The 24,658-nt window shown below is 48.0% G+C and overlaps 2 protein-coding genes across 6 annotated transcripts; both read right to left on the bottom strand.

The window, feature by feature from the left end:
• Positions 1-344: 344 nt before the first annotated feature.
• GLUL (glutamate-ammonia ligase) lies at positions 345-8,633 on the bottom strand. 5 transcript variants are annotated; one of them, XM_032862699.1, is made up of 8 exons: positions 8,528-8,628; positions 7,355-7,474; positions 5,702-5,883; positions 4,186-4,362; positions 2,395-2,541; positions 1,649-1,776; positions 1,269-1,468; positions 345-699 (listed from the first exon to the last, which is right to left on the bottom strand). In XM_032862699.1, the coding sequence occupies exons 2-8, from the start codon at positions 7,459-7,461 to the stop codon at positions 381-383; spliced, it is 1,260 nt and encodes a 419-aa protein (XP_032718590.1). In that variant the 5' UTR covers positions 7,462-7,474; positions 8,528-8,628; the 3' UTR covers positions 345-380. The 5 variants fall into 5 exon arrangements, with proteins under 5 accessions (XP_032718590.1, XP_032718591.1, XP_032718594.1 ...); XM_032862700.1 differs by having other exon boundaries at positions 5,702-5,880; XM_032862703.1 differs by lacking the exon at positions 7,355-7,474 and having other exon boundaries at positions 5,702-5,880; positions 8,528-8,633.
• Positions 8,634-16,090: 7,457 nt separating this feature from the next.
• Positions 16,091-17,045, bottom strand: LOC116870880 (transmembrane epididymal protein 1A-like). Its single transcript, XM_032863082.1, has one exon. It carries the CDS (start codon positions 16,994-16,996, stop codon positions 16,091-16,093), a length of 906 nt encoding a protein of 301 aa, XP_032718973.1. The 5' UTR covers positions 16,997-17,045.
• Between the last annotated feature and the right edge of the window lie 7,613 nt (positions 17,046-24,658).

Below are 24,658 nucleotides of genomic sequence, written 5' to 3'. Positions count from 1 at the left end.
AGCTAGCTGGAAGAAAGAGCCCTCCCCCTCCCTTCACAAACACTATGCTCTGTCCGGATCGCTACGCCTACTGGACAAACACACCTGATTAACTGCAAACAGTGGTTATGCCTCCCCACCCCCTCCCCACTAAGGTACTAGACAGCATCAGTGACAGGGAAAAAAAGATGGGGGGCGGGGGTGTAAAAAGATTAAGAACCTGACCCCTCTATCCTGGCCAAAGGAAGCAAAGAGATATTAACTGGGCATGAGGAATAAAAAAAGACCTTGATATTCCGCCCTTTGAGTTACAGCTATTAGGACGGTCGAGAGAGGGGCAAACATGAAGGCAGGATGGAGAGAGAATGAGGAGGGGTTTGGCGGCTGCAAGTCTAGTCCACTTAGTTTTTGTACTGGAAGGGTTCGTCGCCAGTTTCATTGAGAAGACATGTGCGGATGAGGGCTTCTGTCACGGAAAAGGGGTCACAGTTGGCAGAGGGGCGACGGTCTTCAAAGTAACCCTTCTTCTCCTGGCCGACAGTCCGGGGAATGCGGATGCTAGCCCCACGGTTGGCCACGCCGGCGGAGAAGTCGTTGATGTTGGACGTTTCGTGGAATCCAGTCAGGCGCCGGGCGTTATCCAGGCCCCCCTTGGGGTCGTAGGCTCGGATGTGGTAGTGGTGCCGCTTGCTCAGTTTCTCGATGGACTCCTCAATGTACCTAGGAGGAGAAAAGACGGGGGTCCAACCTGGCACCCGGAAATCTGCCCTTCAGTGGCAGGTGCACGTATAGAACTAAGCATGACGGGACTCATCTATCAGACTGTTCACTAAGATGCTGTCCCCGCAGATCAAAGGATCCATGAGGGCAGCAACTCTGCCTTCTTACCCGTGTGTCCCGCTTAGGGCCTCAGCATGGTGCTTGATGCTCAGTAGGTGGTATTTGCTGAATGAAAAGACCCTAATCAAAGACCCTGCCCCACCCAGAAACATTAAGTTCATTCAGTGCTTTTATCGCTACTAAGTTATTTCATACTGAAGATTTTCAAACCCATTAAATTAGGTCCCCCTTTCCGACAGCTATTCTTGGATTCTATTCCTAGAGTATGTTTTGGTCCTCTTCAAATACGAACAAAACAAGAGAATTAGAAGGTAACTTTCAAAGCCAAGTGCTAAGAGCTAAGGTACGAATGGAGAAGTCTGGCTTCCTTACTAGTCCCAACACATCAAGCCCTCGGCAAGTGTGCCAGCAAAGAAAGGAAGACGACCCCATCACAAGAAGGCACTTACTTCAGACCGTTCTCTTCGCGCATGGCCTTGGTGCTGAAGTTGGTGTGGCAGCCCGCACCGTTCCAGTTCCCAGGAATGGGCTTAGGGTCAAAGGTTGCTATCACTCCAAAGTCTTCACATACACGATGCAAGATGAAACGGGCCACCCAGAGATGATCTCCCATGTCGATTCCTTCGCAAGGTCCTATCTGGAATTCCCACTAGAGAGAACAACATGGCTGGCCTTTAAAAATAATGTCAATTTCTTACCCCAATTCACAAGCTCCAAACCCTGTTCTTTTCTCACCTCTATTCCAACCCACCTAAGTTCTGGGTAAATGAGGGGTGCCAGTACATGTCCCCACTGGCCCCTATGTCCTACAGATGAACACATCATTTACCTGGGCAGGCATGACCTCAGCATTTGTCCCAGCAATCTTGATGCCAGCGTACAAGCAGGCTCGGTAGTGAGCCTCCACGATATCTCTCCCATAGGCTTTGTCTGCTCCCACGCCACAGTAGTATGGACCTGCAGAGGCATTAAGATGAAAGGTTAAGAGACAGGAAACCAAGAAATCCCTTCCCACAAAACTCAGAAATCAGAAAGCTCTCAACACTTGTTTCTGGAATCACTATCCCTGCCTTCACAGGGAGGCGGGGGTGTGGCGTGCAGGGGGTTCCTCTTGGTCATAACGTCAGTGGACCCAAAGGGTTTCCCTCCATATTAATGTCTAAAAATCCTTATCTGGGGGCGCCTGGGTGGCTCAGTGGGTTAAAAAAGCCTCTGCCTTCAGCTCAGGTCATGATCCCAGGGTCCTGGGATCGAGCCCTGCATCGGGCTCTCTGCTCAGTGGGAAGCCTGCCTCCCTCTCTCTGCCTGCTTCTCTGCCTACTTGTGATCTCTGTCAAATAAATAAATAAAATCTTTTTAAAAATAAATAAATAAAAATAAAAAATAAAAATCCATGTCCAGATTTGGGTAACAAGAAGGCTCTTCTCCACGTTATACCAGCCAGCCTCAGTGATATGCCCACAGCTTTTCTGATCCATGAGGAATCACTATCATCTCTGGAGAGGGAGTCTGTCCTTGGCAACGAAGCAACCAGGGAGCAGGAGGTCCATCTCACGGGGCGGGGAGACGACATACCTTGGGGCCCAGGGAAGCCGTTGGAAGGCCAACCAAAAGGGTGCCCATCTGTGCCCATGAGAGTATACTCCTGCTCCATTCCAAACCAAGGATGCTGATTGCTCACCATGTCCATTATCCGTTTACAGGTATGCCTCAAATTGGTCTCTAGAAAAAAAGAGTCAAGGCACCGTTAGAGCCATATGGGCAAACCCATTGAATGGCAGTGCTGCTGGGGCAAAGGGCTCTGGATTCCACAAAGCTGAAGTGTGGACTCTCAGGTGAACTGACCCAGGATAATAAACCTTGTGTCCCATCAGCCTGAATGTAGAAAAGGGGCGAAGCAGGGGCGCCTGGGTGGCGCAGTGGGTTAAAGCCTCTGCCTTCGGCTCAGGTCATGATCCCGGAGTCCTGGGATCGAGCCCCGCATCGGGCTCTCTGCTCCGCGGGGAGCCTGCTTCCTCCTCTCTCTCTCTCTCTGCCTGCCTCTCTGCCTACTTGTGATCTGTCAAATAAATGAAATCTTTTAAAAAGAAAAGAAAATGGGCGAAGTGGTAATCGTACATCTGCAGGGAGACTCCTGGATCACAAACAAACCCCATGACTCCGGATCCACAACAGAGCAGGTCTGCACCTTATCTGCATGCTGGCCACCTCCCAAGTGCCACATGTCAGGCACTTCAGCTCTCTGTGCACAAGACAGCCGCTTTAGCGGTCAGACTTATCCCTAGTTTCTCGAGCGTTTAGAGCCAAACCTGTCATTTTCCTGGAGAGAAATCACTGGTCTATTGGGGGCCTCCCATTCCAGGTGTAGCACAGAAGTAAGATATTAAAATGAGAGGAGCTCGGCTGGAGACGTCTAAGCTGGAAAAGAACTTTAAAAGAAGTAAATACAGACTTCTTATCAGGTGCTTAACTATATCCCAAAACACCACTTTAAGACCTCTGCATTATGGAAAACCCACAAGAGGAGTCTATCTGGCAACCCTGAGGGACAGAGTAAAGCCTCTACTTCCACACAGGAGAAAACGCAGCTCAGCTCAGAGACACCGGGAGGCCTGCCCAGCTCACACGGCGAGTAGCAGAACCGGGAAGGCGGCAGCTACCTTGGCTTCAGAGCTCATGCCCTTTACCAGAATGGTACTGCCTCCCAAAACAAAGGCAGTTAAGGTCCAGGCATGGACGGACTCGTCACAAGTCGCACTGGCAGAGCGTACCAAGAGACTAAACAGCAGGGAGGACGGGGGGCTTCTGCTATGGTAACAAGATGCTTGGCGGAGAATCAGGATCAACAGCTACGCCAGGCAAAAGCCAAAAATGCAGATACAGTGAACTTGAGGCACATGTAGGTTATCGGTGAACCCAGACAGGAGATGGATTTTATCCCCCACCCCACCTTTTAAAATCAGGAAAACTAAGGACAGAGGATAAATCGTTTGCCAAGGTTCAAAGCCAGGTTAAGTGACAGATCCAGAATTCAAACCCACCATTCGAACTTCAGAATCGATGTTTTTCAAATCTAGAGGCAGGTGGGAGGGCTGTGTCATGGGGGAGCTCTACTGGTGGACAGATTTAAAGGAATTCACTGTTGTTTTATTTACACAACCAGTAGAGGAGACCCTGCGTAGACGGACCACCCCACCTGTGAATGAGGAAGTTTGGAGTGGAGATCCAGGTCCACTCACCCAGACCCCTGAAACAGTTCTGAACCCTGAGATCGTCTCATCTAGTTTAGTGTTTCCAGTACTGGTTTCGGGATCTCCTGTACTTCCCCTTTACAACGTTCGTGGATTAAGGAGGGAGCATCCCTACCTCTCCAATACACACCTGCAGGTTTCCGGTTGTACTTGAAGACTTCACAGAACACCAGCTTGTTGGGGTCCTTGCGGAAAGGGTCCCGAAACATGGCAACGGGGACAAGATACATGTCACTGTTGGAGCCTTCGGACTGAAAGGTACTAGAGCCATCAAAATTCCACTCAGGCAACTCTGGGGTAAAAAGAGAAGGGAAAATTAACTTAGAAATGCAGAGCTTTTTAGACAAGAATACAGCCCCTTCCTTAACCTTCCCACGTCTAAAGATCTACACTTTCTTTCCAGAAAGTCAGCGATGTGGGATTCCTGCTACTCATATGCAAACTCTGACCACTGCACATGGCTTGAATGTCCTTCCTGTGGGAGCTGCACAGACCACTGCATCAACCACCCAAGGAACGCCCGACGTATCTTCCCTAAGTCTGTCTACCGGACACCAAGGAGACAAACTGAAATATTCTGACAACCAGGAAGTCAATCATCATTTAAAAAACTGGAACAAGAGAAACAGATTCTGATTCCCCTACTAGGCCACCTGTGTTGCTTAACTCATCTCCCCACTGATTCTAGGGACTGTTCTAGCTCAAGTCATGTCCTTATTCTATAGACAAGGAAATGGATAACTAGCAGGGTAAGTGGTCAATGGTGCTCCCATGATCACTTATCGACTTTCCTCACTATGTTTTAAAGGTGGGTTTCTTCATCTCTCAAGTTGACTAGGAGTTCTCCGAAAGCAGAGAGATCAGACTCTCTTACCTTGTACCCCCTCCCCCAGCACCTGTCTAATACCTGCCACGAAGCAAGTACACGCCATATACTTAATTTTATGCTTATGCATTCACTCCAGTGTAACTACTATCAGAAGAGTAAGCCATCCCAAAAGCAGGTAAGAGGTGATATTTTTTTCTCTAGTCCCCCTCCAGGAGGGCGGCTACGGTTTGCTCTAGACTGAAAAATGAAGGTCACAGCGACTCTTATCTAAGAGCCCCTAGTGTGATAAGCAATCAGGTGGTTTAAGAATTTCCAAAAGTAGAATCAACCAGAAACAAATGATCGGCCAGTCCTATTTGGAAACCACTTCACATAGAGTCTGCTTCACATCCAGAACCTCACTGATAGGAATCCGAAACAGTACTCTATAGAGTTTACACAGTAGATAAGCATAGTCAGGTTAGAACAGTGGTTTTCAAACTGGGTTCTTGGGGATGCCTCAGAGCGAATTAAGTGGGGATGCCCAAGTCAGCAAAGTCTCCAACCCCCTCCTGCCCCAACTAAACTTTTAATCTTTTTTCCTCAATATACTGGCTTACATGGAAGATTCTATTGAAATAAAGGGGTCCATTGTTGCCACGCTTTGAGGCAGCAGAGGAGCTTAGCGTTGAATGAATGAAGTCTGAGAAACCCTGCCTCAGGAAAGCTTGACACACAGAATAATAAAGTGGCCAAATCTAGTGGCTTGCTTTCAGGCTGCTCCCACCCCTCCCCACGGCTCCCACTCTGCTCAGTCTCTCACCTTCTATACACTTGGGCTCACTGTCCAAGGTCCGGGTCTTGCAACGCAATCCTTCTCCCGTCCCGTCAATCCAAATATACATAGCTTGCACTTTCTCGCCCTGAGGCAGGGACATGTACAACTGCTTGATGCCTTTGTTCAGGTGGGAGCTCGCGGAGGTGGCCATGGTGGACGTTGTTCTGCTGAGAAGAACCAACCAAAAAATGATTACCAACTCCAAACTGTTCCTCTGGCAGGAATGACTCAGTAAAGACAATTAAAGCAAAGAGTCCCGATGGGAAATGTCATCCCCTCCTTTGGAAGCCACTCTCCACGGTATACTTCTTCATGCTGCTTTCAGAGGCATTTAAGCTTTTGTACTAGACAAAATCTCCCTCTAGGCTTCCTTGAGCTAGAATCCACACTTGTGAGGACTAAGCTCTATTTTGTCAGTGTAGCCAAGGTAGGGCAAGCGTTTTATATTTTATACTAAAGCACTGGGTGAAACACTAAAGTTCAGAGAGCATTTGCAGAAGGTCTCTCTCCCCCAATATGAGTGAAATCCAGCCACAGAAAGGCTGGGCTGCTATGGTGTCTGGGTCCATCTCCTCTCTTCCTTGCATTCTAGCCGGAACCTCTGTGAAAAACCCTTTGCGGAGGTTCTCCCCTCTCCCAAAAGCACCCCCACACATTGAGACATTAGGAAGAAGAAAACAGGGGAGCTAGCTAGAGTAGGCAAAAGCCTGGTGGGGTTCTCCTAACAGCAGCACAACTGCAAATCCCCCAAGTATCAAAGAGCTGATCTGCGTTGGATTCTGAGCAGCAAGCACACTGCCATCGTTTCCACGGGACTTCTCACTTCAGAAGGTAGATCTACATTTGCAAAGCACATTCTCAGATCCCACCAGAGAACTTTAATGAGGAAATTCCCACTTCGGTAACAAAAAGATCTGGTTTTTTTTAAAGCTGGGCACGCTAAAAACTGCGAGCCACTACCACAAAACCTCTGAAACAAGAGAAACCCAACGCAAGAGGAAATGTTGGACACCGCTCCCCTCCCCCAAGCTCAGTGGCCCAGAGTGGCTGGAAAAGGAACACATTGTTCTCCAACGACTTGGGCAACTTTATGAAGTACAGTGGCTAAGTTTCTATGGGCAACCGTCCATGTTTGCCCAGCTGAAAACAGAACTGCTCTCCCTCCAAGAGCCTCACCCCTTCCCTTGGGGAAGAGCAGAACCTTCTTGGTCTGGTCTCCAGCACTGGATTGCAGAACCGGTCCTTTTCCATATCCCTCTGTATTACCGCGCGTGCAGAGGTCTCCGTGGGTCACACACATCCCCCAAACCTCCGCCACCCCTGCCTTGAAAGGCCGGAAGGAACACCACCTGACGCCTTCAGCGCCCACTACAAAGCCTACAACCTAGTCTCCGGCCCTTCCTCCCCAACCTGTGACCACCAGCAATATCCAGCCACACTTTGTCCCTTTAAGCCTCAGTTCCAGACTTCCTGCTCTTTTCCGTGAGACGAGCTGGATGCCAACATTCTAGTCTACTGTTACCGACTCGTAACGCGGTGCCCTGAGTTTATGCAGGGTAAAAATGGGATTCTGCACTTTCTAGCTGTTTCTGCAGCTGTCTCCGGCTCCGGGGTCTTCCTCCCTGACTCTTCACTCACCCCAGCCACAGAAGGTCAATCGGATCGTTGGGGTAGCCCTCCCTGGCCCTTCTCCTTTTGGAGTTGCGTTCGCGGCTCTCCTGGTTCTCCGGCTCTCGCTGGTCCATGCACCGGAGCTTTCTGGGCGAGGGAGACGGAGACGGAGAAGGAGGGGTCAGGGCGCGTTCGGGATCGCATCGGGACGAGGAGGAATACGAGGGCTGGTGGGTCACGGTCTTAATCTTGACTCGTGATTTCTCTCCGGAGTTCATCGAGTAGGCGACGAAGCCGAAGCAGTTGGAGGGGGACTCCGAGGACCGCGACTCCCCTTCTTCGTCTTCATCTTCGTTGTTGGTGGTCTTCGCGGATTTGCGGCTGGGGGGGGTTACCCGCTTCCCGCCCCCGGGGCAGTTGGGATAATCCACTTTGAGGGTAGCCCTTTCCCACTAAAACGTCCCTAAAGTCGGCGCCCTGCCCCTCGGGCCCCGGTCTGGATCTCAAGGCCTGGCCGAGGGGGCCATATCCCTCCGAGGGCCGGGGCTGGGAGGGAGTGGAGATGTCGCGGGGGAGGGACAGCGCACCGCCGCTGCCTCTGCCCCGCCAGGCCTCTCCGCCCGCGGCGCCCGCCGGCCACACCGCAGCCCGGGCTCCCCATTGTTCAGTCACAGTGCAAGGCCCCCGGGACCCCGCGCAGGAGCGGCCCGTACCAGCGACCCTCACGGCCACTCGCCTCCGCGTAGGCGTCTAGAGAGCCTCCAAACCACGACGATCCTCCAAGGCCCGCCACCGCGGAGCAGGAGCGAGCCTCCCAGGGGCCACCCGGCCACTCCACCGCGGAGCACACAACACCGCCGAGGTGGGAGCGCTGGGCCCGAGCAGCGGCTCCACCGTTCGCCTCGCAGAGCGACCTCCAGGGGCGGCGCTTAGGGCCGCGAGCGGCGAAAGAGATCAAAACAACTCCCCGCCCTCCTCCGAGCCCGGCGAGCAGCGCACCCCACAATCGCCAGCCCAGAGCCTCCGGGAGCCGCGGGCGGCGAGAGCACGCGGAGGGCGCGGGGGTAGAGGAGCACCGTAGGGACCGGAGGTGCAAGGGGCTGCCCCGAGCCGCGGGGTCGGCAGGCCGGGCTCAGGGGGTTCGGGGGCTGCAGGGGCGGCGCGCACCACTTCCAGCCCCCGGGACGGCGGCGCGCTTACCTGGGCGGCGAGCAGGCGGCGGGACGGGCAGGCCTCGAGAGCGAGGTGAGGTGAGGAGAGGAGGCCGGCGTGCTGCTCAGAAGCTCCCCTCTTCGCCCATTCTCGGCTCTGCGGGGCTGCTCGCTGCTCCGCATTTTTTATCCGCTGCCCGGGCCGCCCCCGGCACCTTGATTGGCTCCCAGCGGCCGGGAGCCGGGGCGGATCGACTGATGCGCGCCCGGGCCCAGCTGCCATTGGGCGACCGGTGGAGCCGGCGCCGTCGGGGTGGGGACTCGAGGGCCGGGAAAGAAAGAAAGGGAAAGGGCCTTGGGGGGGGAGGGGGCTTGCGGGGGGAGGGGAGCGGAGGAAGGGCAGGCGGGCGGCGCGCGGACAGGCGAGTTCCTGCCAGGAAGGACCCCGCCTGCCCCGGCTGCCGCTAGCCCTGGCGCGCCCACCGCGGGTTTGGGGCCGACCCCACAGGCCCCACCCCCGGGCCCGAGCGAGGCGCCCCGCACACCGCCCGGCCTCCGCCCCTGCCGCCTTCAGGTTGGATAGTTTTGCAGGAGAGGCCTGTCTTTTTCGAGGTCCTACCGCAGGCCCCAAGGCTCCCTAAGGACGTTCTGATCCCCGGGGACGTCGTTTTGCCTTTTGTTGTTAGAGAACCTGCAGCCCTCCTCGGCGCTGGCGTCTGGTTTGAGGCGCGGTGCGGGAGCGGGGGCCGCGGCCGGGGCGGTGGTGGGGCACCGAGGGGGCGGCCCGAGGAGGGCCTGCGGGAGCGGGGCCTGCAGCGCGCGCGCCCGCCCGCCTGGCCTCGCCGTGGGGCTGGGGAAGGGAACAGCAGTGTGCGTTCTCCCTTCAGTCCTCCGCCCTGGAGAGGATCCGGGCGGGCACAGGAACGGTCAGGGGACCTGTCAGATTCTGCCTCCGACACTGCGAGACTAGTCTCTCAGCGACTCTCTGGGCCCAGGCTTCCTCATCTGCAAATAAAGCCCTTGGAGAGAGGACTATAGAGTCGCCCACCAGATCTGAAATTCTGGGTGCGAACTGTTCCCCAAAGGCAGCTGAAAGAAAAGTGAGGTCTTCGCGTGCCCCCCCCCCCCCTCCCGGAAGCCCAGGGTACGTCCAAATTTTAGAATGTTTGAAAGTAATGCTTTGGTTTCCTTTTCAAGGTACTTATCGTGCCTTCTTTTTAATCTGGAGAATTCGAATCGGTACACCTTCCTCCTGTCAGCCTTGCTATGACGGTTGAGAAAATGTGTCTGTGAACACAATCTTGAAATACATGCTTGTCAACAGATACATAATAACTGTATAGTATAGAGAGAGACGCACACAACGCCCGCACACCTGCCATATTTTCATCGCTACCAGTGCCCTTGCTTGAGGATTTTTTCTTGCGTGAAATCCCCCTGATGGTCTCTAGTCTTTATTGCATCTTTCAGGAGCCCCAGGTTTGAGGCTTGGAGAATTTTCTGTTTGAAGACCAAGAAGCAGCCTTCTTTGCCTTTGGAAGAGGAAGGGAAGAAGTTTGTTCTTGTGGTTATTTTTCGTACCACAGTTATGGAAAAGAAATGTTACCACACACACATAACTTGGCTTTTCTGGTCACCATCCTTCCAGAGTGTCTGACACTGTAATGCTTTCAAGTGACAGATGCAAATTTCACCTCAAAGGGGATTTTGGTATATTTCAGACAGGTGACATTCTGCACAGGGTAGAGTTCCTTGCAAACCCTTAAGAGGGTCCATCTTGAGTTTGAGTGCTATATGTTGAACTATTACAATATGTTTAAAGGCTGGGGTTCATGTCAGACAAACACCCGTTCAAATCCGGGCTTCACATCTTACCAGCTTTGTGTTAGCGTTCTCATCCAGGTGAAACCACAGTTTTCTTGCCCACATAACAGAGATAACTGTTAACTGTTGTAACTGTATTTTAAGGATTCCTTCTGATAAGCACATACACTAGATGCATATGGTAAACTTGGAAAACAGTAATTATAATTATTATAGGTCAAGGTAATCCAAAGAGATTGGATTCTTTCTTTCCCAGTAACAACCCATGAAGTACAACATTCTGACTCAGTCCTGAGTTGAGGGGAAGTGGGGAAGAGGAAAGGTCATGTTTTTATTTTAAAAGATGGTAGTTTTCAGTTGCCCAACTGCCTCAGCCAAAACCAGAGCCTTCTACTGAACTCATCACCGCCAGATTCTGAGATGCAGGTGGCAAGCATAATACAAAGCGGGACAGCAAGAAGTAAATGCAATTTTTAAAACTTATGGGATTATATTTTGCTGTGTGGTATCACTTGCTAGGGATCTTCACTGCCTTGAACAACTGATCCATCTTTCTATCTCCCAGTAGTGTCTGGAGTTCAATAGGTGATGTTTGTTGATCACACAGAAATGACAGCGGCACCATCAAGAAAACATGTGCTTTGAGCTGCTTTTCTGAGAATGCAAATGGATTTGCTTTGATCCATTCATGTGACCAGAGGCATACTTGGTGAGGGTTAGAAATGTAATACATGACCACGGAGTCCTTCAGGAAGGAACAAGTGGCCTTGTCCTTGGTCGGCCCCCTACTTACTAAAACCAGCCCAGTTAGGGCCCAAATGAGTCTGGGGGCCGATCAGGGAAGCTTTAAAGAGTATGAGGGGAAGAAAAAGCAGAAGAAGCTAACTGGTTCGCCCCCAGAAACCCAGACTGTACTTTTAGAGAAGTTAAAAGGAGGACTGCCTGTGCCATTCAGTTTGACTTTGCTGTGTCTGCTGGCCTTTGTCCTCTTCCCCCTTCCCTAAATTGCCACTCGCCCCCATTTTCCACCCTCTCCATAAAAGAGCATTAGCATGCTTGAACCGGTGAACTGTTCCATCTCTTGGTACACCGAGTATCAGAGCTGATGGGGGGGGGGGTTCTGTTACATGTGCTTTGAAGTCAGGTTTTTCTCTCTTAGAATAAGGTAGCTATGTCCAACAGGTGAGTGGAGTGGGAGAGCAGTATTACAGGTAAACATTTTTTGCTCCGAATCTACAGAAGGGCTGGGGACTAAGAGCTCCCCTTCTGTGTTGTCCTGCTACCTGTAATAAAGGCCTTGTCTTGGGTGGGCTTTGTCTGCGAGCTCTTCTCTCAGTTTCTCTCTCTCTCTCCTAAAGGACCGATTCCCACCTGCCAGTTGTAAAGCTCTTAAAGATTTTTATTTATTTATTTATTGGAGAGTGAGAGAGAGCACCAAAGCCAGCAGAGCAGCAGGCAAATGGAGAGGGAGAAGCAGGCTCCCCACTGAGCAGAGAGCTCAGGACCCTAGGATCACAACCTGAGCCAAAGGCAGATGATTAACCAACCCATCCACCCAGGAACCCTGTAAAGTTCTTAATCTAGTGGTCTGGAAGTGCCTTCCTAGGGCCTGTGTGGTTGTCTTGCACTCATCATAGATGGGATTGGGGGTAGGGCTCAAACATAATCAAACCTTCAACCCTAACAGGCAGTTTGGGAAGTGGAGTTTTCCTTATATTTGAATGATTTCAATAAGCATTCAACAAAACTCTTGCTCAGGCTCAAAAAACAGAGCTGAGACCCAAAGTTGAGTAACACCCTGGAAACCCAACCCAGAATTGTAAACTATACTTTTTTTTTTTTAAATAAAACAACACCAGTTCTTTCCCAAAGAATAGACCATAGTATAATCTTAAAACAAAATGAGAAGAAAACAAAAAGAACAAAACAAACAGCCTTGGAAGTTGATATTGTGACTCTTAAACCAAATTCTGGGGAGAAGCTACCATTGGCCAAGCTTTCCAATTTCACTCTCCATAAATAAGGAAGGAAAGACCAGGTTTTCCTTCAATTCAGTACCGAACACTGAACACAGAAGAATTGCTCTTTATATCCTTCCTGGTTTTTTGATAGTCTCCCATCCAAGTACTAACCAGGCCTGACCCGGCCAAGCTTCCCAGATTCCTTGAGATGGGGTGTGTGTCCAGGATGGTATGGCCCCAGACTGGTTGTTTGATATTCTTGAACTCAGGTTAGGAAACTGAGAAGCTCACGTCTCAGCTATCTGTTCTTTAGCCTAATTTGAGATTTGTTGAAGGCCCCTTGAAATCACTGGGATACAGGGAACACTCCATTTCCCAAAGTGTGTGTTACCATGGAAGTTTCGTTGGGCTTGAGCCCTCCTCCTAATCTTCACTCCAATAGGAACCTGAGGAGTTAAGTTCATCTTCGCTAACACCGTGGGGAAATAAGTCCTACTGAGAAAATTAAAGCCGTGCACTTCTGGAACTAATCTGCACATCCTTCTGAAAGATGAGAAGGCCAAGGCACCCATAACCTGCAGTAGCTTGCTGAAGTCACCCTAGGGCAGTACTTCACAGCCAAGTGCACTTCCCAGGTGCAACTCCCTTGGGAGCATTTTCTGTTTTCCTTCCTCCAGTCTGCTGTGGGTGCTCTCCTGGGCCCCCACGGCCACACCCCTGCAATCCCTCTCCTTCCCACTGAGCAAAGCGCTCCCTGAGGGGGCCAGCCAGTCTACCTCCAAATCCTACAGGGTGGCTTGTCCAGTGTCTCCCACAGAGTGGACATTCTATATGCTCTTTGTGAATAACAAAGGGCGGGGGACACTCTATGTCAGGTTCTCTTTAAAGGAATCTTTGGAGAACATTTTGCCTATTTAATCATCTGTCCCCAGTTTCATTATTTCATGAATCTGGGATTTTCCTAGATAAATCTTGTTCCTTATTCTCAATATATGTATGGATCTCTCTTCTCCAGATTGATTGGAACATTAGTGAAGCTTATTTTTAAAAGCTTAGGGAAACAAACTGAGGGTTGGGGAGGGAAGGGAGAGGGTGGTGGGTTATGGACATTGGGGACGGTATGTGCTATGGTGAGTGCTGTGAAGTGTGTAAACCCAGAGATTCACAGACCTGTACCCCTGGGGCTAATAATACATTATACGTTAATAAATAAATAAATAAATAAATAAATAAAAAATAAAAGCTTAGGAAATTTAGCATCGTGGTTTAAAATAATAATAATAATAATAATAATAAAGAAAATTTGCTTGGACCAGAGTGTGTCCTTTAAGTCAGTTCTTTTCCCAGAGATAGCCTCCACGGGTTCCCCAGTCCTGCCTTCTACACTCTGTCCCATTCGTTGATTTGAAACCCTGTTTGCTTCCTTTTCTCATGCCAGATTTTAATGGGAAACAACCCTGGGATATGTTCTCGGGATGCTTGCTTGGGCAATACTTAGACTTAGTTCCTTATTTTTCCTGACGTCCTATCCCCTCCCCCCACTTCTTTTAAACCAGTTCTGGGAGCCTTGTTTACCACGTTGGAGAGCCGGAGGCTTGGCTGGGGCGGCGTGATCCTAGCGCCCTCTGGTGTAATTTTGTGAAGAATACCCCCAAAGCTTAAGAGCGGCAATCCCCCCCGCACCACCACCAACTGGCCTGCAAGGGGAGGGCCTCTGTGTTATTATCTCCAATATAGTAAATTAATGACATGCAAGTTTACTACCTACACTGACATCTGAGAGATACTGTGTTGGGAGTATGAACTGATTACCAGTGGTTTATTATTATAAAATTAGTTTTCAAATAACTGGGAAAGAGCCGCTTAAGAATGTTTGGTGCTTTTTCCTCATCGCCCACCAGTGTGTACAAGAGGTAAAGAGAAAAGGATGTCCGCCATGAAGAGTAACTGAAGAGTCTAGAACCCAAGAGCTAAAGGGGGGAATGGCAAGGATCAGAAAACGTGGTTCCAAACAAGTCTTATCCTCAGCCCTCCCTCGGATCTGAGCCCAGAAATTTAAGACCCAGCCAGAAGCTGAGAGTCTGCCAGACTCTCACTCCCAGGGGAGGCCAGGGTGGGGGTACTGGGTGGTGGACAGAAATCTGACATAGACATGCCCTTTAGGGGACATCTGGAGTACTTATAGGGTGCCACTCATTCCAGCTGGGCTTTCTGGGTGACCGTTTTTTCTTCCTTCCTTCCTCCCTTTTCTCCTTTTCTCTTTTTTTCAAAAAATTTCAGTTTGAGGATCATTTCCTTCACCGTTGCTATTAGCAAAGTCACTGTAACCCAGAGGACATTGAGCCACTGGCGTGAGTCAGACACACCTGTATTCAAATTCCTGTCTTGCTTTGTACCGGCTCTAAGATGTGGGTAAGTCAACCTTCTGAGTCTCGGTTTTCTGGAAGTTCCTTATAGAAACACTTTTGAGGATAACAAGCAATAACAGAGTAAACAATTTAGAAATAGTTTGGTGGATTTTGTTATCCCAGGAACGAGGAAGAGAGTGGGCCCATTACTAAGGACATGACTCAGGCTTTAGGACTGTTGGTGTTTCCCGAAGGTTCGCAGAACCCTGCACCTGTCTTGAAAAACATTTAGAAGAAACAGGGGTAGCGGAGATTCTGGAAGCAAATAAGCCATTATTAAGCATCACCTATGCTACATATCCGGTGCATGTACAGGAAAGTTTGTCACCTGGATCTGGAGAAGTCCCTACCATTTAGGAGTCTTTAGGTGGTGAGAAAAACCTCCCCAAAAGAGATTATTTCAGAGATAGTACAAAGCACAATGTATCAGCTATATGAACAGCTTGATAAAGTGGATTTCGTATAAGCACCTAAGAGTTCCAGAACAAAGGAGTCAGTAAGAGTTCTTGGAGAGGGCCTCCTGGAGGGTACTTAGTGGGGTGAGGGTGAGGTTGGGTTTTATGTTGGGTACCAAACAACATGGTAAACATGTGATTGTCCGATGGCTTTCTGTGAGATGCAAGGGAGTGAAATTTGCAAAGACCCAAGGGTACAATTGAGGATAATAACATGTGCAAAGGCGGTGATAGGGAAATAGGTAAGCTTTGACTGGAACAGGAGTAATAAAATAGGAATCTGAAGAAATACTAAGCCTTTGAATTCTATATTTGAATTCTGCACATTTGAAGTGTTACTAAATTAAAACATTGATAAAGTCTCATTTTATTAATTCGGATTTGAAATGAAGGCAGTCCTTAGAAGTGGGAGGGGGGATATGAAGCATACTTTCAACCAGTATAAATTAATTCTAAATTCTGTTTATATTACTTCCACGTGATGGTGCCACTTTGGTGAGCAAATTGAAGTACCCACTTTTCTTTATCAGGAGGAGACTTCAATGATTCCAGTTTTGAATTGTGAGAAATCATTATAGTCTCAGGTGAAAGGCATTCACTTGTCCCTGGAGAAGTAGCTGGTGAAGGCATGACTCTGCTCTCCTTCCTTTGAAAGCCTCCCTTCTATCTCATCCGCTGTCCCCCACTTCCAACCCCTGGCTTCTCTTGCACACTCACCTACTCCTCTGGTGCTCTCCCCACCACCCCACCAATCCCAGCAGTGTCCCTTTCTCAAGCCCCTCTCTCCTCATCTCCTCAGCAATTAGACATTCAAGGGCAGCAGTTGTGCCAGCAGATGGAGACCAGCTGTGCTCCTTCATGGCCATTACCTTCACTCGGTACCAAAAAGGGTCCAGTGCACATGACTGAGAGAACCTGCGTGGAGGAAGGTGGGTGGACAATGTGCCGAGCATTCTAGGCTGTCTCAGGAAGAGCTTTCTGAAAGGAGAAGAGCCTGGTCATCGCTTTCTGACAGCTCCACTTCCTGCAGTAATTTGTAGAGGGGTCCTACAGTGCCCTTGTGATACGGAGCTTCTTTGGATCCCATCAGCTTCAAGCTGGGACGGTAACAACGATGCCAAAGGGAAGAGATGCCATAGATTCCCAGCAGACACAAAGCATTGATCATCACATGCCAACAGAAGAAGGTGGTGATAAACATGATGTCGCTGATGTCATCATCCTGCCATGGGTAGCCAGTGACTGGCTTGTACAGAATAAAACCTGCCTGTATCAGCCAGGAACCCATCATCAGAAACAGAAAAGTCTCAATCAGCAGGAGGTGAAATGTGTCAGGAGTCCACAGCTCTACAGTCAACACCAGCATCAACAGGAACACCAGCAAGATGAGCAGACAGTGTATCTGAAGCTCTATCCCCGTTGAGTCCTGGACATGTGACGTCAAGAGCAGCAGGAACACATAGAAGGTCAGGGCCAGGGAACCTTTTTCTAGAATCACACACCTCTGAGGTAGCAAGTTCTTGCTCATGACATCTACACAGCCGTTGAGGGTAAGGAGGATGAACATGGTGAGATGCTGCCACTCTTTGGGGTACATAAATGTTGGTGGCAACAGTCTGTTCATCAGTATCAACCCTCCTTTAATGCAACGGATCTCATAAGCTATCAAGATGGAGCCGATCACCATCTTCAGCACACCTCCGTGGCATATCTTCCATAGTCTGGCCCATCTTCCCTTCTTCCTAGGATGGCATGAAGGGTCCAGCAGAGAGTCTTTGAATATCACAGCTTTAGAGACTACTATTGCCTGATACAGTCCATATAAGATTAGAAATAGTCCTGGGTACACATGACCAATAAAGGTTCCCATTGAACTACAAACCTGCCTAACAAAGGAGAGAAGAGCAAAATTTGCGCGAGTCCACACCTTCTGGGGCCACTTCAAGTTCTGGCCTTTGAAAAGAATTGCCTTCCACCATCTTTTATCATTTCACCCCACCCACTGCTCCCCCACAGAGGAAATGTTTCTTGACACAAGCCTACGCCTTTGGTGGTGTAAAACCTCATTGTTCCATTCCATTCTGGTACATTGGGAACCGACTGACTTCTGCCAGAGAAGGAAGCTTGTGCATGTGCTTTTAGAGGCTCCTCTCTGTGGCCCTTGAGAAGGGTCCACACCTGTGCACACCTGTCCCTTTCTCCCATGGCTTCCTGCCCGTGTGCTGCCCAGCACTCAAATGAAGAGAAAGGGGCATGGGATAGGGGTAAAAGTCGCTGTGTTATCCCAAGGTAGCCTGGCCATTCAGACATAACTTTGGTCCAGTTCTAGGGTTTTCTTTCTGAACACCTACATTTATAAACATTGGGGTATGTGACCATATATTACACACCTAGCACCAATCTGGCTTTTCTTTTACAGACACATTCTGAAGATCCCCAAAAACCTACCCTTCACCTCCTCCTCTTACTTCTTCACATCTCCATCTGTGCCCCTACCCCCGCATCAGCATTTCTACTGGCCAATAAATGGATCTGAAAAGCTATCTTTTGATCATTGATTTTCAGGGACTGCGGTGGGTTAGTAGTGGGTCAGCTTCACCGAGCTTAAGCTGTATTTCCTGGAATGCCCTTCCTTCTATGGTTCCGGGTTGGGTTGGCTACAGGAGAGATTGATATGAGCATGTGAAGGCAGAACTGAAGGAGCAACCCAAACACACCCTGAAGGTGTAGGGTGCCAGGTGCCCCTGCAGCTCCTGCATTCTGTTCCTGATCTGTTGTCTCGTCTCCTTGGCATGGGCAGCAACCACACCCATAGCTCCCTTCGCTTCTCTTAGAGTCCGGGCACCAGCTTTTTCAGAGGGTCACTTGCCAATGAAGTATGAGGTGGCGAGAGGCAGGCACAGGCTCCACTTTGTTCTCATAGGTTTCGGTCTGTCCTTACTCTTCCCTAACTTGCTGCGGGATTCTTCCTCCTGACTGCTGCCATGTTGAAATGACCTCTGGCCTCATTTCATAGCAGCCTTCCCTAGACTTCTCCACTACAAATCTGTAAGGTCTAGTGGCCATAAGAAATTCATATTTCATATCACTTTGCTCCCAGGATTCATCCCTAACTCGTACAAGGGATTAAGGTCAAATCCTTAAAATGCAGACACTGTTGAGAGTGACACTTCTGAGTTGGTGTTGGCCATTTTATTTTAATGTGACTTAGCCCATCAGCTTCATTTATCTGTTACTCCACTCGTCTCTACTGCACCTCAGAAGACAGAGTCCTAGGTATTGGGTAATAGGAAGCTGAGTATAAAGCAGAGAGGATGGAAAAAAAGTAATGAAAATAGAGCAGAGAGGATGGTGGAGGAAAAAGGTAGAGGGAATGTGAGGTATGCCCTGGACCCACACATGGATTTGGGTTTATTGCAGTACGTACTGAAATAGTTTTTGGGGGCATGGCAGTTGTGCTAAGGGGGAAGGAAGTTCATCACTCAGCATGAACCATGCTGACATCATAGTGTTCTGCGTAATCATCAGTCCTTACAGTATAAGCAATGTCAAAGGGCAGAGAGGCAGCACCTGTATGCCAGCAATGGCCCTAGAAGAGAGGAGGAGAATTTATACCCAGGTCATAGCACTGTCTCCGATCCCTCCCTCCTGTCCAAATACCTACTTCTTCTAAAGTTCACTTAATTCCAGAAAAATTAAATCTCTCTCTGCCCTTGAGCATGACGATAATTCAGATTGCTTCTTATTATTGAGAGATTTGCAGGGGCTAAGATTTGAGGATGAAAGCAATTTGGAAAAAGGCTTAATTCTGCCTTATGAAGGAATTGCTTATTTTAAAATTTAGTTTTAGGTGGGTTTTTTTTTTTCCTTTTGTTTTATAGAGAGCATGTGAGCGGGGGTGAAAAAGTGGCATAGGGAGAGGGGAGAGAATCTTAAGCAGGCTCCACACCCAGTGTGAAGCCCAGTGTGTGGCTTGATCTCAGGACCCTAAGTCATGCTTAACTGGCTGAGCCACTGAGGCACCCAGGTGGGTTTTTTTTTTTTCAATTAATGTAGAGTCATTGTAGAAAAATCAAGTAAATATATAAGCAAAAAGAACAACATTAACAATCATCTTTAATCCTGTAATCTGGAGGTGACTATTGCCACCATTGAGGTATAGAAATGCAGTTTTAAGAAATGCATCAATCGGAAGTCATAAATCTGGGTTCTTTTTTCTTTAAGATTTTATTTATTTATTTGACACAGAGGGAGAGATCACAAGTAGGTGGAGAGACAGGCAGAGAGAGAGAGAGAGAGGAGGAAGCAGGCTCCCCACTGAGTAGAGAGCCCGATGCGGGGCTCGATCCCAGGACCCTGGGATCACGACCTGAGCCAAAGGCAGAGGCTTTAACCCACTGAGCCACCCAGGCGCCCCTTAAATCTGGGTTCTAATTCCAGTTCTCTCCTCATCTGCTGAATGTCATACGTCTTAGCTGAAAAAATTACGTGTTGTACTTGACTTTCTATTGAGGTGAAAATAAAAGATCATGGATATTGTTGCACAGAAGTGAGCATATTTGTCTCCTTTTTCTTTCTTCCTTTTTGTGAGGTATCAAAATGCTTGGAGATCCCAATAGAGCTCAGTGCTCAGAACAGGGAGATTCAAAGGAAGAGTCTGAGTTGACACTTCTGAAATGAGTCAGGGAGGAGAGAAGCCCAGGGATTCTCTTTGGTTTTAGACTTGCTCTGGGAGAAGCACAGGGTTCATCACTCCCCTAAGTAATGGTAGGGCTGGGCTGGGGAGTGCATGGTCTACAGGCCCCAGGGAACTGTATTTAGTCACTTTTAATGTTGCTCCTCATACTTCAAGGCTGCGGTCCCTGTATGCTGGGGGCAGCCGGGTTCATTCCAGCTCCCACACTCATCTCCCCAGTTGTTTCTGGCAGCTGTGAGCTGGCTGCCAGTGGTCAGGGGAGGAGGGAGATGAGCAGCACTGACCCAGCAGCAATTCGAGGTTGGAAGTGGTATGTATGAGGACAAGTAGCTCCACTTAAGGTCCGGTCTGGGATGCTCAGGCCCCCCACCTTGGCCAGGCACCAGCACTACATGTTGTTCATTAAAACATGAACATCCTGATCTCGGGCTTTGAAGATAGGAATCACCAAACCAGACACTGCCCACAAGTAGCTAAGAAGGAAGCCAAAGGTGGTGAATGATTAGCAGAACCGGTAGACAGCTCCAGGGTCTGTGGACAATGAGTGCCTGGACAGCTGTTTCATGAGGGAAACTCTGCTTGACCACAGGAGCCCCTGTGCTGCCTGTTCCACACTGAGACGCCCCTCAGACCTGTTCCATCCTCCACCCCACATGTCTGGCATGAAATGCTAGAATGAGCAAGAAGGTCTTTAGGAATTCAGTAAATAAGAATTTGCTACTGCGTGGATTCTACTGAGTATAGCAGGGCACATAAAAAATTATATGACATAGTTCTTACCCTCAAAGAGCTTACAATTTAGTTGAAGGCATATACCTCTGCATATACACACACACACATAAAACAGACATCAGAGACTCTTTGGACTAACTCTGTTTCATAGAAATCAAATATTACATGTAATTTTAAATTTTCTAACAGCACATTGAAAACACAAAATGGTGAAATTAATTGTAATGAGATTATTTTTACCCAAGATATCCAAAATGTATTGCAACATGTAATTAATATAAAAACTATAAATAAAGTATGTCAGATTCCTCATTTGATACTAAGTCATCAAATTCCAGTGTTTATTTTCTACCTACAGTACACCTCAGTTCAGACAGGCCATATTACAAGCACTCAATGACTCAATGTGTCAGTAGCTACCATATTGGATTGTGCAGATTTTGACAGTATGGAATGACATGTTAGGTGAATTTTAAAGTTTTAGAGAAAAGAACAGATCATGGAGAAGATAGAAGTTTGGTCAAAATGGCATCTAACAGGGCCCCTGGGTGGCTCGGTTGGTGAAGCATCTGCCTTCGGCTCAGGTCATGGTCTCTGGGTCCTGGAAAGGAGCCCTGCATCAGTCATCCTGCTCAGCGGGGAGTCTGTTTCTCTCTCTCCGTCTGCCCTTTCCCACCACTCATTTTCTCTCTCTCTCTCTTTCTCTCTCAAATAAATAAACTCTTTTTAAAAAAATGACATCTAGAGAACTACACTGTAAGCTTCTTAATAGCTGTGGGGTTTTAGTATGGTGTCTTCCAAAAGCATCTTTTATTTTATCTCCTTTCTTTTTAGGAGGGATATCATCATCAACAACATCAACAAAAAAATGATTGCAACTCACCTTGCTGCAAGGCAGAAATACACCACAGGAAGAAAAAGCCAGAGGCTGAGAACTCAAGAAGAACCACACAGGATGTGGGTCCATGGAAATATGCACAAGGTCAGAGATAGCCCATCTGTTCATGGGCCAGACTTTCATCTTAGTTCAAGTAATGGTTACTAAGCCTTGGGGTTTGTCACTGACTTACCAAAACAAGGCTCACAGGAGATGGAAAACAACATTCTAATTTCTCACTTTGAAAGGATATGTGTTCTTTATTTCTCTTGGCACACCAGCCCATAATTTTCCTCTTTGAATTTTTCTAGAATGTGAGCTTTATACCTCATTGCATAATTATGACTTAGGTTTCGCAGTTTATATACTCGATTTCAGGTACTTTTCAATGATCACATTTCAATGGGGGCAAATTTCTTTTTCTTCTGGAAATATTTGGCCAGATGGAAGTATATACTCACCTTACCTCTGTTATACCTAGTCCTTCCTTTATGACTGTGTGACCAGCTCATACCCATGGCTGAGGATAGAGCTTGAAGGACAGACCCTGGGCCTATTTTTCCATAGATCATTTCTCTTCCACACCAGATATGCCTGCCCAGGTTAGGAGTTAACCTTTGCTCTCTCTTCTTCATAATTCTTAATTCTGTAATTTGGGAACCCTACGGTTAATTTCCAAATTCCATGTGTGAGATTAATTTATCTCGTTTCAGTTTAGGAAGGATATCTTCATCATCACTGAATACTCTTGCTCCCCTCCCATAATGTAGTGTGGTTCTGGGACCATACTTCCCAGCCACTCAGTGACTGTGTTTGTCCAGAAGACTGTGTGTGGAAGTGATATACACCACGTCAAGACAGGGCCTCTCAAAACTTCTGCCTATTTTTCAACCTTTCCTTTTCCATATTTACTGGCTGATTATGTAGACTGTGAGGTACTAGAGAAGGACAAAGTCACGAGATGGGAGGAGTCATATCTGAAAGACCAGGTAGAAGGCTTATAAGCATGGGAGAAATAACCTTCTTTTGTGTTAAGCCAATAAGATTTAAGGATTTATCTGTTTTAAATCCATTAGTTGGTATTGTCTGCCAGGCCTCCAAGAGGCCCCTGGAAGCTCATGTAAATTCAACACTTGGCCATCTCAACTTTGATGTGATAAACCACCTGAAAGGTTAAGTGGATTTCTTCCGACCAGTTCTCTCCTCTGCCTTTGGTATCTCAAAGTCTAGAATTATTTTCATGGGCCCTGTCCAAGCCACTGTTTCTGGACCCCCAGAAACTAAGTTCACAAAGGCTGCCTTGTGATATAGACAGAGAACAAAAGAACTTGATGGTCCTGAAGCTTCTCATTCTCATTAGGATCCCTGCTTCATTTTGGTTACAACCTTTCAGCAATGGGCCACACATCTTAATGAGATACAGTGTTTCTCATCACTGACCAGTGCTGACCAGAACTAATACCAGCTATATTAGTTTTCTATTTTTGCATAACACATTCACATAAATATAGGAATTTAGGTGAACCACTTATTATCTCAGTTTCCTTGGATCAGAAATCCAACATGGGTTTGCTGAGACCTCTGCTGGGAATCTCACCAAGCTGAAATCAGGTGTTGGCTGGCGCTGTGATTCTGATCTGAGGCTCACGGTCCTCTTGCAAGCTCATTGACTATGGACAAAATTCAGTTCCTTGCAGTTTTAAGACTGAAGCTATTGTTTTGTTGCTGGCTGTCAACCAGGATGGCTCTTAGCATCTACAGGTTGCTCAGGGTTCCTTGCCATGGGACCCACAGGAAGATCACAGCATGGATGTTTGCTTTCTTTTAGGCCAACAGAAGTACATCTCCTCAATGATTTACCTTCTTCTAAAGACTACACCTGACAAAGTCAGACAATCCAGGACAATCTCTTTTCAGTAATTCAGACTCAATCAATTCGTAACCAGTCTTGGTCATGATAATCCATTATATTCACTGGTTCCATTTGAGGAGAGGAGATTGTACAGAGTGTACACCAGGGTCAGGAATCATGGGAGCCATCCTAGAATTCAGCTTACCACACCACCCAGTCCTCCTTTCCATTCCTTATTATAAGTTGCAATATAATCATGTACATCTTTGTATCTTTCTCCTTGTTGTATTGCTAATCCCTGCATAGTACCTGTAAAATAGTAGCCACTTGGGATTTTTTGTTAACTTAATTTAGTCCTTTGGTTGCCTTGATTGAATGTGGAAAATCCCCTTATTACCCACATGTTTACAAATTAGTCTCCTTTGTTGTATGTTCATGTTTGTGAAATCCAGTTGTAGTTTTTCTCTTGTCACTACTCTGAACCTCTGAGCATGAATTGTATTTAAGGATACTGGCCTCCTGGGCAAATTGCTCCACTGGCGTTTCAGATAGGGTCCCCACAGGAAATAGATGGCAGCACAAATTGGGATAGTTCAAAGAGGGTTTCATAAAGATACTGCGTATGCAGATGTCAGCAGGGTAGGAGACCACAAGAGAGAGCTGGGTAGCAGTTGGAGCTGTTGTAAACTCTCGGCCCCAAGGGACATAGAACAGGAGAAGCTCTGCTATAAGCAAGGACAGTGTTGTGGCCCCTAAATGGTGGCCCCTAAAAAGATATTTCCAAGTCCTAACCCCTAGAACCTGTGAATATGACCTTATTTGACAAAAAGGTCGTTGTGGATACAATTAAGGATCTTGAGATGAAAGCATCTTGGTTTTAAGGTGGGCTCTAAATCCAGGGACAGGAAACCTTATGAGAAAGTCTGAGGAAGATTTGAGCCACAGAAGCACATAAAAGAGAAGACAATGTGAAGATGGAAGGAGAGATTAGAGTATGTATCTACAAGCCAAGGAATGCCAGGGACTGCCAGCAGTCATCAGAAGCTAGGGGAGAAATACGGGACAGATTCTCCCGAGAGCTTCTAGAAGGAATCAACACCTTGATTTTGGACTTCTGGCATCCAGAACTGTGAGGAATTAGATTTCTGTTTTAAGCTACCTTATAAGTTTGTGGTCATTTTTTACGGTAGCCAGAGAAACTGATATTGATGGTGTCCTGGTGGCAGGGTACTGCCAGCCTGAGGTGACCCCAGAAGCAGGAGCTAAAAGAATAAACACCTTAATCTCACTCTTATCCATCATCCTCCTGGGGTTCATCATTGGCCAAAGGTTGCCTGAAGCCAGAGGTTAAGGAGCTCAGTGATATGCTACAGAC

This window comes from Lontra canadensis, unplaced genomic scaffold, assembly GCF_010015895.1.
Source record: "Lontra canadensis isolate GAN:19392208 unplaced genomic scaffold, GSC_riverotter_1.0 scaffold24, whole genome shotgun sequence".
In the NCBI taxonomy this organism is placed as follows: domain Eukaryota; kingdom Metazoa; phylum Chordata; class Mammalia; order Carnivora; family Mustelidae; genus Lontra; species Lontra canadensis.
The sequence above is the reverse complement of the archived record's forward strand: the minus strand, read 5'-3'. Positions and strand labels throughout refer to the sequence as shown.

Bases quoted from the DNA above. Each gene is read 5' to 3' on its own strand.
- LOC116870880 (XM_032863082.1), bottom strand. From the start codon at position 16,996: ATGGGAACCTTTATTGGTCATGTGTACCCAGGACTATTTCTAATCTTA.
- GLUL (XM_032862699.1), bottom strand. From the start codon at position 7,461: ATGGACCAGCGAGAGCCGGAGAACCAGGAGAGCCGCGAACGCAACTCC. The intron at 4,363-5,701 runs GTGAGAGACTGA...TTTTTACCCCAG, and splicing joins TGAGCCCAAGTGTATAGAAG to AGTTGCCTGAGTGGAATTTT. The intron at 700-1,268 runs GTAAGTGCCTTC...TTCTCCTCCTAG, and splicing joins CGCGAAGAGAACGGTCTGAA to GTACATTGAGGAGTCCATCG.